General features: G+C 43.9%; 2 protein-coding genes across 5 annotated transcripts in view; one reads left to right on the top strand and one right to left on the bottom strand.

The window, feature by feature from the left end:
- The window catches only part of ankrd28a (ankyrin repeat domain 28a), a 23478-nt gene extending 17092 nt beyond the window's left edge, over positions 1-6386 (top strand). The window contains exons 17-29 of one of the 2 annotated variants that reach the window (XM_030063434.1): positions 397-423; positions 1074-1148; positions 1289-1490; positions 1861-1948; positions 2179-2296; positions 3363-3582; positions 3684-3771; positions 3853-3936; positions 4028-4176; positions 4271-4353; positions 4602-4684; positions 4787-4878; positions 4986-6386. In XM_030063434.1, coding sequence (XP_029919294.1) covers positions 397-423; positions 1074-1148; positions 1289-1490; positions 1861-1948; positions 2179-2296; positions 3363-3582; positions 3684-3771; positions 3853-3936; positions 4028-4176; positions 4271-4353; positions 4602-4684; positions 4787-4878; positions 4986-5284 — 1608 coding nt within the window. In that variant the 3' untranslated portion in view covers positions 5285-6386. The remainder of the gene's footprint in view (positions 1-396; positions 424-1073; positions 1149-1288; positions 1491-1860; positions 1949-2178; positions 2297-3362; positions 3583-3683; positions 3772-3852; positions 3937-4027; positions 4177-4270; positions 4354-4601; positions 4685-4786; positions 4879-4985) is intronic. The other variant, XM_030063433.1, reaches the window with a different exon arrangement.
- Positions 6142-12091, bottom strand: btd (biotinidase). Of its 3 annotated transcripts, none has more exons than XR_003928938.1 (9): positions 11966-12091; positions 11764-11885; positions 11262-11624; positions 10131-10280; positions 9888-10039; positions 8908-9085; positions 8171-8812; positions 6865-7199; positions 6142-6816 (listed from the first exon to the last, which is right to left on the bottom strand). XR_003928938.1 is itself a non-coding variant. In XM_030063441.1 (9 exons), exons 3-8 carry the CDS (start codon positions 11496-11498, stop codon positions 6927-6929), a joined length of 1632 nt encoding a protein of 543 aa, XP_029919301.1. In that variant the 5' UTR covers positions 11499-11624; positions 11764-11885; positions 11966-12091; the 3' UTR covers positions 6142-6864; positions 6913-6926. The 3 variants fall into 3 exon arrangements, 2 of the variants coding, with proteins under 2 accessions (XP_029919301.1, XP_029919300.1); XM_030063441.1 differs by having other exon boundaries at positions 6142-6864; positions 6913-7199; XM_030063440.1 differs by having other exon boundaries at positions 6142-7199.

Here is a 12091-nt window from a genome sequence, read left to right as displayed (position 1 = left end):
TACAATGCCACTCAAAAATGTGCTGCATGTAGGGTTCATATGCATGGCTGCCAAATGTGTTAAAGGCAAAAATCGAATCTCATGATTCCAACGTGTTTAAATGAGTTGGAATAAATATTTCAGGATAAGGCTTAAGAAATCATCAATCTCTGTATTCTATATTGCACATATTGTATGATTGTATGATTTTTTTTAAAGAAGCATATTGAAGTAGGATATGGCATAGTGGGTAGGCATGTTTACCAGCCATTACACAGCATGCATCCACCGCACTACAAGCAAAATCTTGTTATCATGTGAACCTTGCATAAGCCAGAGTGCTCTAAAGAAAATGGACATGGTTCTGCCATGTTAAACGCTTCTTTACTTATCATCACTATCTGCTTTTTCTCCCAGATGGTGAGTGAGACGCCTCTTGATGTGGTAAGGTTTGATTCAATATTTAACTAGTTTCATGCACCTCTCTCTCCTTGACCACTGACTTCTTGTTGGCAGGAGCTCCCTCTGCTGGGGAAAATAGTACAGTGCACTCTCTTGACTTCACCTTATTTTTAAGAAAGACATTGAAGCCTCAAAGTATTTTGTGTTCAACAAGGCAGGTCATGCATAATAACCAGTATTAACAACAGCATAACAACTACTAAGCTACAATTACAAGGTACTTAATTGTTCAGGTGCCGGTCTCAGACGCTTGCCAGAGACCAGCAGAAATACCGACCAACCTTTCTAATGGTACTTTGAGTATTCTAATTGAGCTTTTGTTGTTGTCGTTAACTGCCCACTGTCTGCATAACATGCAGCCCACCTCTACCTCCTTGTGATTGGTTGACTCACAAAACCACCCTATTTTGTGTTAGTGCATCCTGCTAAAATGATTCCAAAACAGACAGATGACAGGCACAGCAATTGCCCAAAGCAGCCACTCACATGTAAAATAGGATTTGACAGTTTGAAAAAGGTGGAATAGGTTGAATGCAGCCTAATTTTTGTGCCATTTTAATGTAGCTGTGAAATGTTAGGTGTGTAATCTTGGATATGAATTGAGTATTTTATCAACCACCTCTCTGTGTCAGCTGATGGACACGTCGGGAACAGACATCCTGAGCAACTCGGAGAACCAGGCCCCGGTCAGTCCACTACACCTGGCGGTGAGTTTAGAGATTTGTCTGTCTGTCTCTTTCACATCCAGGATCTCTCTAGCTCTTCATCTAGTTAACCAGGTGCATCACCATGAGACTTTTAACAGTGTGTGTGTGTGTGTGTGTGTGTGTGTGTCTCACCTATCCAGGCATACCACGGTCACTGTGGAGCACTGGAGGTCCTCCTGTCCTCCCTGCTGGATGTGGATGTTCGCAGCCCTGAGGGCCGTACCCCCCTCAGTCTGGCCTGCTCCAGGGGTCACCAGGAGTGTGTTTCCCTGCTGATTCACCATGGCGCCTCACCAATGGCCCGTGACTTCACACACAAAAGGACAGCCATACATGCTGCATGTAATCACTGCACATTCAGACAGATACACACATACAACCGCATGAATCTGGTTTGCAGCTTGACTTTAATGTGTGTGTAATGGCAAAACTGAAAGTTAATGGGTTTAATCTTTGCAAGTTGATAGCAGTGCCAATTAAATGCCTAAATTGTTTTTTTTTTTTTTTTTTAAAATAGGCATGAATTTGAAATTAGCTTTGAATTTAATGAAAAAGGAAGTTATAAAATTACAATGTCATGTACTCTGTTGTTACTATAGTTACTGTAACAAAAGCTTTAACTATACTAATTTGATCTATGCCCTGTGCATATTGCTAACTGTATGTCTCTGTGTGTGTGTGTGTGTGTGTGTGTGTGTGTACTCTCCTTCAGCTATGAATGGCCACTCAGAGTGCCTGCGCCTGCTCATGGGCCACAACGACCAACACATTTCTGTGGATGTTCAGGACACCAACGGACAGTGAGTGTGTATGTGTGTGTGTGGATATAGAAAATGAGTTGGAAGTTGGAAGCTTTCAGTAAGAGATTTATATTGTTTTAATAAATACTTAACTAATTTAATCAGACCTAAACATCTGATTGGTAGAATTATTCTATCACTGACATTGTGTAATGTCATGTGTTATGTTGTACTCCTACCAGCTATTGATTATGCATTGATGTTTTCTGTGTGTGTGTGTGTGTGTGTAGGACCCCTTTGATGTTGGCAGTGCTGAGTGGACACACAGAGTGTGTATACTCACTTCTCAGTCAAGGAGCCAGTGTGGAGGCCCGGGATCGCTGGGGCAGGACAGCACTACACCGTGGGGTGAGACACACATTCACACACACTAACTTAAATTATGTGAACCACATGGAACAGGTGGTTGCTTGATCTTGTGAGTAATTTACTGAAGCAACAAGCCACAAGAAGCCGTGTTTTACAGTGATTTTAGAACAGCTACGGGGCGTTATCAGGCACGATGTGGAGTGCCGAAAACTAAAACAGTGTAATGTACAGCTATGTTTGCTATAGGTACTGAAGGACGTGGTCTGGAAAACAGGCAATTCTAAATGTCCAATCTTCATGAAAATAAATAACAAAAATATTGATTATGGATGCCACATTTCAGAATTTAATGTCAAAAATTGAAAGTTTGACAGAATATGAATTATATGTTCATGTACTGATTTATAGTCAGTAGAAAACAGAGCATTTTTCAAAATAGTTTTTGCCTATGGAGCAATCAGTATTCAGTCGAGTTTCACTGTTTTATTCGTTTTATCACTCTGTAAATAGTTAATGTTTTACCTGTGTCAGATGAGTCTCATAAATCATTTGAGGGAAACAAAAACCAAACCCAGTCCTTTGATAAGTGCTCCCTGCAAAACCAAAGATGATCAAGCTGCATGCCTGTGACTTCAGTTGGTGCATCAAGTGCTTAACTTTTAAATATATTTTAAGACTCAAAGCTTTAAACCCAAGCCAGCTTCTCTTTAAACTACCAACTTTATAGCTGCAGCTGGCTGCCTTCATGGCCACTTGTGGCTCGATATCTTTTTATACTTTGTAAAATAAAAGTAGCCTTTATTTTTATAACTGTTTGTTTCTGAAAATGAGTACGTGTAAAACACTTTATTATAGACAGTCATTATTATACATTCTAAAGCTCTCTCTGAAGTTTACAGTTGACATTTTTTTAATTGTTACTTTAATATAATTACTATAATTTCAACTGGATAATTCTTAAAAGCACATTTTTGGCATTGCCATGTTACACGCACAATGACTGTGACTCACAATCTAAAACACATGACACGGCATCACATTTAAAAATCCCTGTTACTTTTTTAAAATTTATTTTCTGTTTTCTATTTTTTTTTTTCTCTGACAGGCAGTGACAGGCCAGGAGGAGTGTGTGGAGGCCCTCCTCCAGCGGGGGGCCAGTGTGTGTGTGAGGGACATCCGAGGCCGCTCGCCCATCCACCTGGCCTCCGCCTGTGGCCGAGTGGGCGCCCTGGGAGCCCTGCTGCAGGCCACCAGCACCTCACATGCTCACACACACCTCACTGACAACCAGGGCTACACACCACTGCACTGGGCCTGCTACAATGGTACAAACTCTTGACAAACACTAAGTGCATTCCTTAGCATTCCTTCTTCACTTTTCTGTCCTCCAGCTCTCTCACATCTCTCTCTTGCTTTCTCTTTGCAGGGTACGATGCGTGTGTGGAGGTGTTATTAGACCAGGAGGCGTTCAGGAAGATTCAGGGCAACTCCTTCAGCCCGCTGCACTGTGCTGTGTAAGAAACTGTGTTGATACACGTGTGTGAATTAACACTGTTGTGCAGGCATATGTCATATATTTGTGTTGTGTATTTCAGAATGAATGATAACGAGGGTGTGGCCGAGATGTTAATTGACTCTCTGGGTGCTGCCATTGTCAACACCACTGACTCCAAGGGCAGGTGAGAGATGCAAACACACCCATACAGTATGATATTGTATTATGCAGCAGCTGTGTCAGTACACTGTTAACCTGTTGGTGTGCTGCCGCAGGACTCCCCTTCACGCTGCAGCGTTTTCAGACCACGTGGAGTGTGTTTCTCTGCTGCTGAGCCATGGAGCTCAGGCAAACATGGTCGACACACACACTCACAGCACGCCGCTGATGATGGCCGCTCTCAACGGACAGACCAACGCTGTGGGTCAGTACATACACACACACACAGATATAGATGGCTGTTTGTCTTTGACCATTGAAGCTTGTAGGTGAAAAGAATTATTGTCTGTCTGTTGCAGAGGTGTTGGTGAGCAGCGCTAAGGCAGACCTCACACTGCAAGATAACAGCAGGAACACAGCCTTACATCTGGCTTGCAGCAAGGTAACACACACACACACACAGATGCAAGAAAACTTTTTCATCCAGCCAGATATAACTGACAACTTAGAACCTTTGACGAAATGGTGGATACCCTCCTGTGTTGTAGACAGGACAAATTTCAAAGCCAAAAGTTTAATTTCACATCCAAGCGATTAAATACAGTTTTGTTGCTGCAAATCCTATTTTTGATTTAATTCCTATTTTCTCTTTCCATTGTCCTTTGCTTTCTTGCTCCTTGTTCCTCTCAGGGTCACGAGACGAGTGCCTTGTTGATTCTGGAGAAGATCAGTGACAGGAACCTCATCAACTGCACCAACGCTGCTCTCCAGACGTATGTAGTCCCGATAGGGCAGAGAGACACATACTCATACAGTAAAGTAACCTATAACTTCAGATGGAACTTAACACTGTCAATCCTTCCACCCTGCTGCAGTCCTCTGCATGTAGCAGCCAGGAACGGTCTGACCGTGGTGGTTCAGGAGCTGCTGGGGAAAGGAGCCAGTGTGTTGGCAGTGGACGAAAACGGTCAGCATTCAGCTCGCTGTTTAAGCGCGCAGTCTTTGCTTCAAACAAACACACTTCTCAACCAAAGTATGGGCAAACATTTTCTTTCTCTCTTCTGCTATCTTTAGGTTACACCCCAGCACTGGCCTGCGCTCCCAACCGGGACGTGGCCGACTGCCTGGCACTCATCCTTAACTCCATGATGCCAACCTCCCCCATGGTCACCATAGCAGCTCTGCCTGCACTCTCTCTCACTCGGACGGTCATCAACCATCACCCCTCCTCGAACCACATCTCCAAAGGCGTGGCCTTCGATACCCCACCTCCACTGAGGCCTGACCACGCCTCCTACTGCAGGCCAGACCGCCCACTGTCCTCTGTCTCTGCGGACGATGAGATCATCGACTCGGATTCAGAGACATACTGATGAAACGCCCCACTCCTCATGGCGTACTGGGTCACTGCTATTGGCTACAGCCCCAAAATACTGGCAAGCTGGCCGACCACTCAGGAGCCTTAACAGAGGTCACAGATGGAAAGAGACGGCAGCGAAAGAGAAGCAGGGACTGTGGATGGATTTATTTTGTGGTCTGGGCATTCATTGTTTTTTGACACAGGTAGGCGTAGATAAACCTCTTAAAATCAAAAAGCAATGTGTTTGCTTCATTAAGGTGCATGCCTCTGGGGAAGAAGACAACTTCAGAGCGGAGTGGACTCATGGAGAGTAGGATGAGTAACCTCAAGATGAATACACTACATAAGACAGATCAGTGTCTTTGTTCTTTTTCAGTAAATTTCAAGCAAGCGGTGTTTTTTTAAATTAAGCTCCTCCTCTTTGCTGATATTTTCTGAAGTGATTTTATGCCTTTCCACTGTCTTTTCCTCTACAATAACAGAAAAGCAACTACTGAACAAAAGCTCCAAGTGCCGCTTTTTGGCCTCACGTGGAACAATTTAATCTATGGAAAAAGCAGAGGGACAATCTGAAGGGACCAGGAGACTGACGGACTCTTTGTTTTTCCCTACTGTAGTTATGGATTTTTATTCAAAGTTCTCCGAGCTATCATCACAGACATTAGTGATGCTTTCTCAGTTTTTTTGGAACCACTTTTTGATTCAAATAGGAGGAGGTCAGTCCTAAATCACGTGGACTGATCGTGACAGGAGTCCTACAGTGTTGATGTGAGCCGACTCTGACAGCAGGTGGATGTAAGATGCATTTACTGTACGATAGGCTCAGGAGTCGGTTGGTGATGAGTTGCCCAAGGTTTTTTTTTTTTTTTTAACTTGCAGCTGTAGTAATTGTCTGTGTACTGTACTGGAGACAGTAAAAAGTGGCTGACACTGTGTGTGTGTGTGTGTGAGAGAGAGAGAGAGAGAGAGAGAGAGAGAGAGAGGAGTATGCATGTGAGAAATGGAGCAACATTGCCTTTTTAGGAACAAGTAACTTTTGAGCAGAGGATGAACTCCTCCTTAGTGCAATGTTGATAAAGACTGAGTAATGAATAAATAAAGTTATTTCTTTTTGATTTACTTGTGTTCTGTTACAGAGGTCAAATGATGACATACAAATGTCATCACATGAAAATGTATGTTATTATTTAATTCACAGACAGTTATACTGAGGTCAGGTCGTCTCCAAATGAAATATTGCTTTGAGATAGAAAATAAGCCAGAAACTTACAAGCTTAGTCTAAATCTCAATCATACACTCAGAATGCACTTACTCCTTTTTGAAATCTCTCGCCTGATTCACTATAACAGAAAAATAGTGAATGAAGTAGTCAGCAGTGACATATACATTTATATCACTTTCACAGTGGTATAGCCATGAAAAGGTGATACAAACTTAACTTCATTTGCTATTTTTGTACTTTTTGGGTTGGCACCCATCACACTTTAAAGACTTTTGAGTAGACCATGCCAGTTCGCTTGTCTGAACACTATTTAACACACACACACACACACACACACACACACACACACACACACACACACACACACACACACACACACACACACACACACACACACACACACACACACACACACACAGTTGCAGACCCAGCTCAGTCGAGGTCCAGGTGGTACATGCGGCCATACAGACAGGCAGTGACCAGTCCTGCTGACATGTTGGAGTGTCTCAGTGCCATCCCACCATCTGCGGTCCTCTCCAGACGCTCCGGCTGCTCCAGGACCAGACCGCTGGCCAGCACCGACGGGTACACATATGGTGTCCCAAACGTCCCCTCCAGCAGGAAGTCCATTTTTGTCTCAGCCTCCTCCACTTCCTGTCCACAGGAACTGGCCTCTGACCCGGCACAGCGGACCAGTGCACACACCTGTAGATGGAGATGAGTGAAATGTGACAAGCAGGATTAAACACCCAACCTTTCCATTTTCTACCTTGTGTTCAAAGTGCAATTTGGTCCTGTATGGATGAACTGATTAGTTGTATACTTAAGATTTTTGGCAAATTTCTTTATTTCACTGCAGAAAGGGGCAGGGAGGGCAGGAGGCAGGGGAGAGAGAAGGGATGATATGCAGCAAAGGGCTCACTTGGCCATAACTTAACCTGGGCTGTTGCAGTAGGAAGCCTTGATATCAGTATCAGATATCAGTTTAGCCACCAGGGTGCCCCAATTAAAGGTATATTTGACCTATAACCTAACTGTTTTCTGTCTTTTACTCAACCCAAGTTATGTTGAATATGTGACAAGAAAAATGTTTAATTGCATGCTTCACAGAGAACTAAAGTTCCAAACGCTCTATCCATTTCTATTAAAATGGAATTGACTAGAGACTTCTACAAACAGCTGCTAAAAGAATATGAAAATGTCTTCCTGCAGCATGATCCAAGTCTTCATTCTCTATTTGTATGCTTAGTTTGTCCCAAAACAATGTGCTTTTCAAAAAAAAAAAAAAAAAAAAAAACAACAATTACTAAATAAACAAATAAACCCCTTCTAGAAAAAAAAAGCTTAATGCATGAGCAGTTTGGGCATGATGACTCTGAAGTCTTACTCAGAGTCTTACTCACTAACTGGCTTCAGTGACTGACAAAATGCAAAACATGATAACCAATGAGGGCTTCGTGTTTGGAACCTTTGCTGTCTGTGAGGCAGGTGATAAAAAACTGTATTCACGGAACATTCAAGACAAATTCTAGTGAGTAAAAGTTATAAAATCCATAGTTTTTGGGTGAGGTATTTGCTTTAAATTGATTCCATCAATCAGGCAACAGCAGATTGTAATAACTTAATGGAAATGGTGGGAGCATATTTGAAATAATGTATATTGCTGTCATTCATACCTGCAGGGCGTAGCGTCCGTTGACAGTGTGTGTGCCAGCGAACGCCCCCAGTGCATAGAGCTCTGTGCTGCTACTCTGCAGAGACTGTCGGTACTGCAGGTGGCAGCAGAGCGGGCCGTCACACACGCTCAGCTCGCCCTCTGTGCCGTGTAGCAGGGCAAATGTGAAGGGGTCATACATCATGGATGAGGTGAAGGTGGCAGGGGAGGGAGGCGGTGAGGGAGCAGAGGCACCAGGGGGAGGAGAATCCACGTATCTCTCCTCCTTGAGGCAGAATCCAGAGTCCACAGGCCGAGATGAGCAGGACTCACCTCTGACCTCCTCCATAGTCTCTCTATTTCTCTCCCCTGACTGTGGCGCTGCCTGTTTCTCCACCTCCTCCCCTGTCCACAGTGGATCTAAGACAGGCACTGTGGCCACCAGCAGCCTGCCCTCCTCTGCGTCTCCTTGCCTAGCATGGTGGTGGAGGCCAGACATAGGGCTGAAGATCCCGCTGCCTGTCATGCCCAGCGGGTCGCTGCGAATGTTGGCCGCTAGTATGGAGACATTGGCGCCCAGGCTGAACGCCCTCTGGAACTGAACGGCTGCCATCAGTGGGAGCTGATTCATCCAGCCTGTGGGGTAGACCAGCTGGCGCACACCCTGAGGGAGAAGTTGTGAGGACAAAAAGACTGAAGAAAGAGTGCAAGAGGGGGATACATGTTTGCTGTATGTGGGTATCAGTGTGTTTTGTGTACCCTCTTCACCAGGGTGACTGTGGGCTCGTGGAACAGCAAATCGAAGCAGGTGAGGACTCCAAACCTCCCAGCAAAGGGTGTGTCGAACGTTATGATCTCAGGGTGTGGCGGCTTGTCGAAGGCCTTCTCAAAGTAAAGGTTGTGTTTATGGTAGCGTGCCACAAGCAGGCCGTCTGAGCTGTAACAAAAACAAGACTGTGACTAACTCACATAAACTGAAACAAATCATCATCAAAATACAATCACAGGTCAAATTTAGGATGTGGTGGTATACAAACTGTCACTGACTGTCTGCACTCATTTGCCAGACTTACAAGTTAACATGCTGCAGATTAAAAAGCAAAAGTCAAAAGGTCACCAGACAGGAAGTGTCTGGTGGTAGTCTGGGTGACTGTGGCAAGCTGAGAAGTTTCCAGCTCTAGGGTTACACTCTTTGGCTCATGTTGTCCCACACTGATTTTGTTAAATGCTTCCATGATTACAATTTAATGACTTCAGAATTAACAAAGCACATCAGTATAATACCGGTCAAGGATCACTGGTTAAATTAGATGACCCCATAAATTAATTCATTCATGATGCAAACTAGCCTCACAACAGCACCACTGGCCTGGATTTTTTTTTTTTACCTTAGTTGATTCAGACTGTTGATTGTGTTTGTTTGTTTCCCCTGTCATGAAAAGATGATGCCAGAGTGACACTTTTTTTTTTTAAAAAAAAGAAGTGCTAGATTTGTGTGCTTGTATGAATCCAGCTGAAAAGCTACCATTCTCTGCACTGTACCTGAAGGGCAGTGTTGTTTTGTAAGGTTAATAAAAAGTGTGTTTGAACAGAGTATCTTTGGTTGCAGCTTTTCTGGTATTATTTACTGAGCATGAACTACCACAAATGCATTTTATGGATTTTTTTTTTTTAATGTTGAGGGGGGACAGCGCTATTTTTCAAACTCAGGAGTTTGGGGATGCAGGGTGGACGCCCACCTGAAGACCACATTGGTGTTGAACTGCCAGTGTCCGTCAGAGGGGCAGGAGGATGAGGGGTCAGAGGTCAGGGGGCAGGGCTGCAGGTCGGCCATGTTGGCCACCAGGTAGAGGCCGTGACGACGTGCCATGCAGCTCAGCCGCTGGAGAACCTGGGAGAGGGACACACAACCACACCCATCTTTCATTTCTGACATGAGGAAGGGACAAAGTTTTAGTGTAAATTAGGGTGTGTCTGTGCACCTCGGTGTTGTTGTGTCTGCCCGGCTCTGTGCAGGGGTTCCAGCTCTCCTGCTGCGGGTCGGGGATCGTCTCTAAGTAGCCAGCGATGGATGAGCGGCTGAAGTTGAAACCCTGAAGACCATCTTCTGGAAACACCAGGATCTGGACGCCCTGACCGAGGGAGAGTGAAGACATATATATATATATATAGATATCATATATACATACCCGTCAGTAAAATTACCATTTAACACAAGTAGGGTTTGCCTTTTGAACTACTTTTCATTACTGAGTTTATAGAATAATAATTTTATCATATTTTACTGACTGAACTGTACTTTTTAGGAAAGCCACTGATAAAGTATCTGTTTTATGTATTTTAAAAGGACCAATCAGTGATTGGTTTATCTAAACCAGCTGGTAGGTTTGTGTATTCAGTCACTGAAACATCGACCTCCAAAAGCTGCACAACTCTGTCAATAAATCAATATGCAGTTCTTTTTTTTACATTCAATTATTTAAAGTGAAATTGTACTAGGCTCTTTAAGGTGAAGATGTATTTTAATCACCAAGCAGCTGATAGTTTGGCAAAGTATTACAAAAATATATATGGCCCCTACACAGGACAAAAGTAATCATGGTTAATAGTGTAAAATATGAACAAATGAAACTGATTTAAGCCAAGGTTTCAATGCAGACCAGTACTAATAGTTGCTCCTCAGTGCAGTTTGGACTCTGTCACTGTTTTACTGCCACAAATATTACATTTGGAATCATAATGGAGGATAAGAAAACTGAATTTATGTTCAATATTTATTTTAGGTAAATAGCAAAAAACACTACTAAATATTAAAATGCCTTAAGATTATTATGAGACTCCTTATCTGTTTTTCTTTCTTTTCTTTTCTTTTTTTTTTTTTTTTTTTTTTTTTTTTTGTCTTTTTTAGGTTATAAATTTGTTTACACTGTGTACTCCGTTTTCTATAGAGCATACTACTAATAGTTTATCACTTGCCATATATTGTTGTGCAATTTTTACGTCAGTGGGTTTGACTGCCACACCCCCCTGATGTTTCACATGAAGTGCCACATTTACTAATACCTCTCCTCCCCAGAGCTGCAGTGGCAGCTGCATTAGACAGGCCGTCCTACCTGCCGGGCCGCCCGGGCCGCCTGCCGCTCGTACTCGTCCAGGTTGGCGTGCAGGTGCTGCAGGGCCGCGGGGCGGGCCAGGGCCACGTGGGGCTCCGGGTTCAGGATCACACGGTGCTCATACACAGCGGCGATGAATGAACGGCCCAGTGTTGTCTCCGTTGGCCCCGGGTCCGATGTGTGACAGGACGGAAACATAAAGGCGAATATAAACGCTGCTACAGCTGTGAGGTCCATGGCGGCCGACGACAGACTACTGACAAACCAGAAGAGGTCAAAAGTTACAGTTCATGTTCCAGTCCAGCAGGGCAGGGGGGCGGTGTGGGCTGGGGAGTGTCGACGGCACCGACAGGGAGTCATGGCCTAAACATACACAGACAATAAAGTGTGTGCACTCACTAAGGTTGATAAAGGTGAATGAAAACGACTTCAGCCACTTTGCTGGCCCATGTGCACTTTAATGTACATATTTAGACACGAATGACTGAAGGTTAGTGTTTACCTGCTCACAGGTGATGTAAGAGGCTGCTTTTACATAACCGCTGTACCAAACGGTGACACGCTGTCCGGGTCACTGCTCAGCCTCTCGCCCGCTCTTCATGGAGCAGCTCCAGGCTTCACATCCTGATGGCATGAAACATCAATACTCTAGTTTGGGAAAAGAGCTCAGTTTAAATGTAGGTAACTACTACTAATATGCATACCTCTAGTACCACTAATAACAACAACAATAGCTTAAAACACCTTCTAAAACGACGTTACAAAGTTAAAACTGCGATAAAAATCCACTGATCACAAGATTGTCTTGCCGATATCAAGGACATAAACAT

This window comes from Myripristis murdjan, chromosome 11, assembly GCF_902150065.1.
Source record: "Myripristis murdjan chromosome 11, fMyrMur1.1, whole genome shotgun sequence".
Classification (NCBI taxonomy): Eukaryota; Metazoa; Chordata; class Actinopteri; order Holocentriformes; family Holocentridae; genus Myripristis; species Myripristis murdjan.
This window is presented reverse-complemented; position numbering and strand designations above follow the sequence as displayed.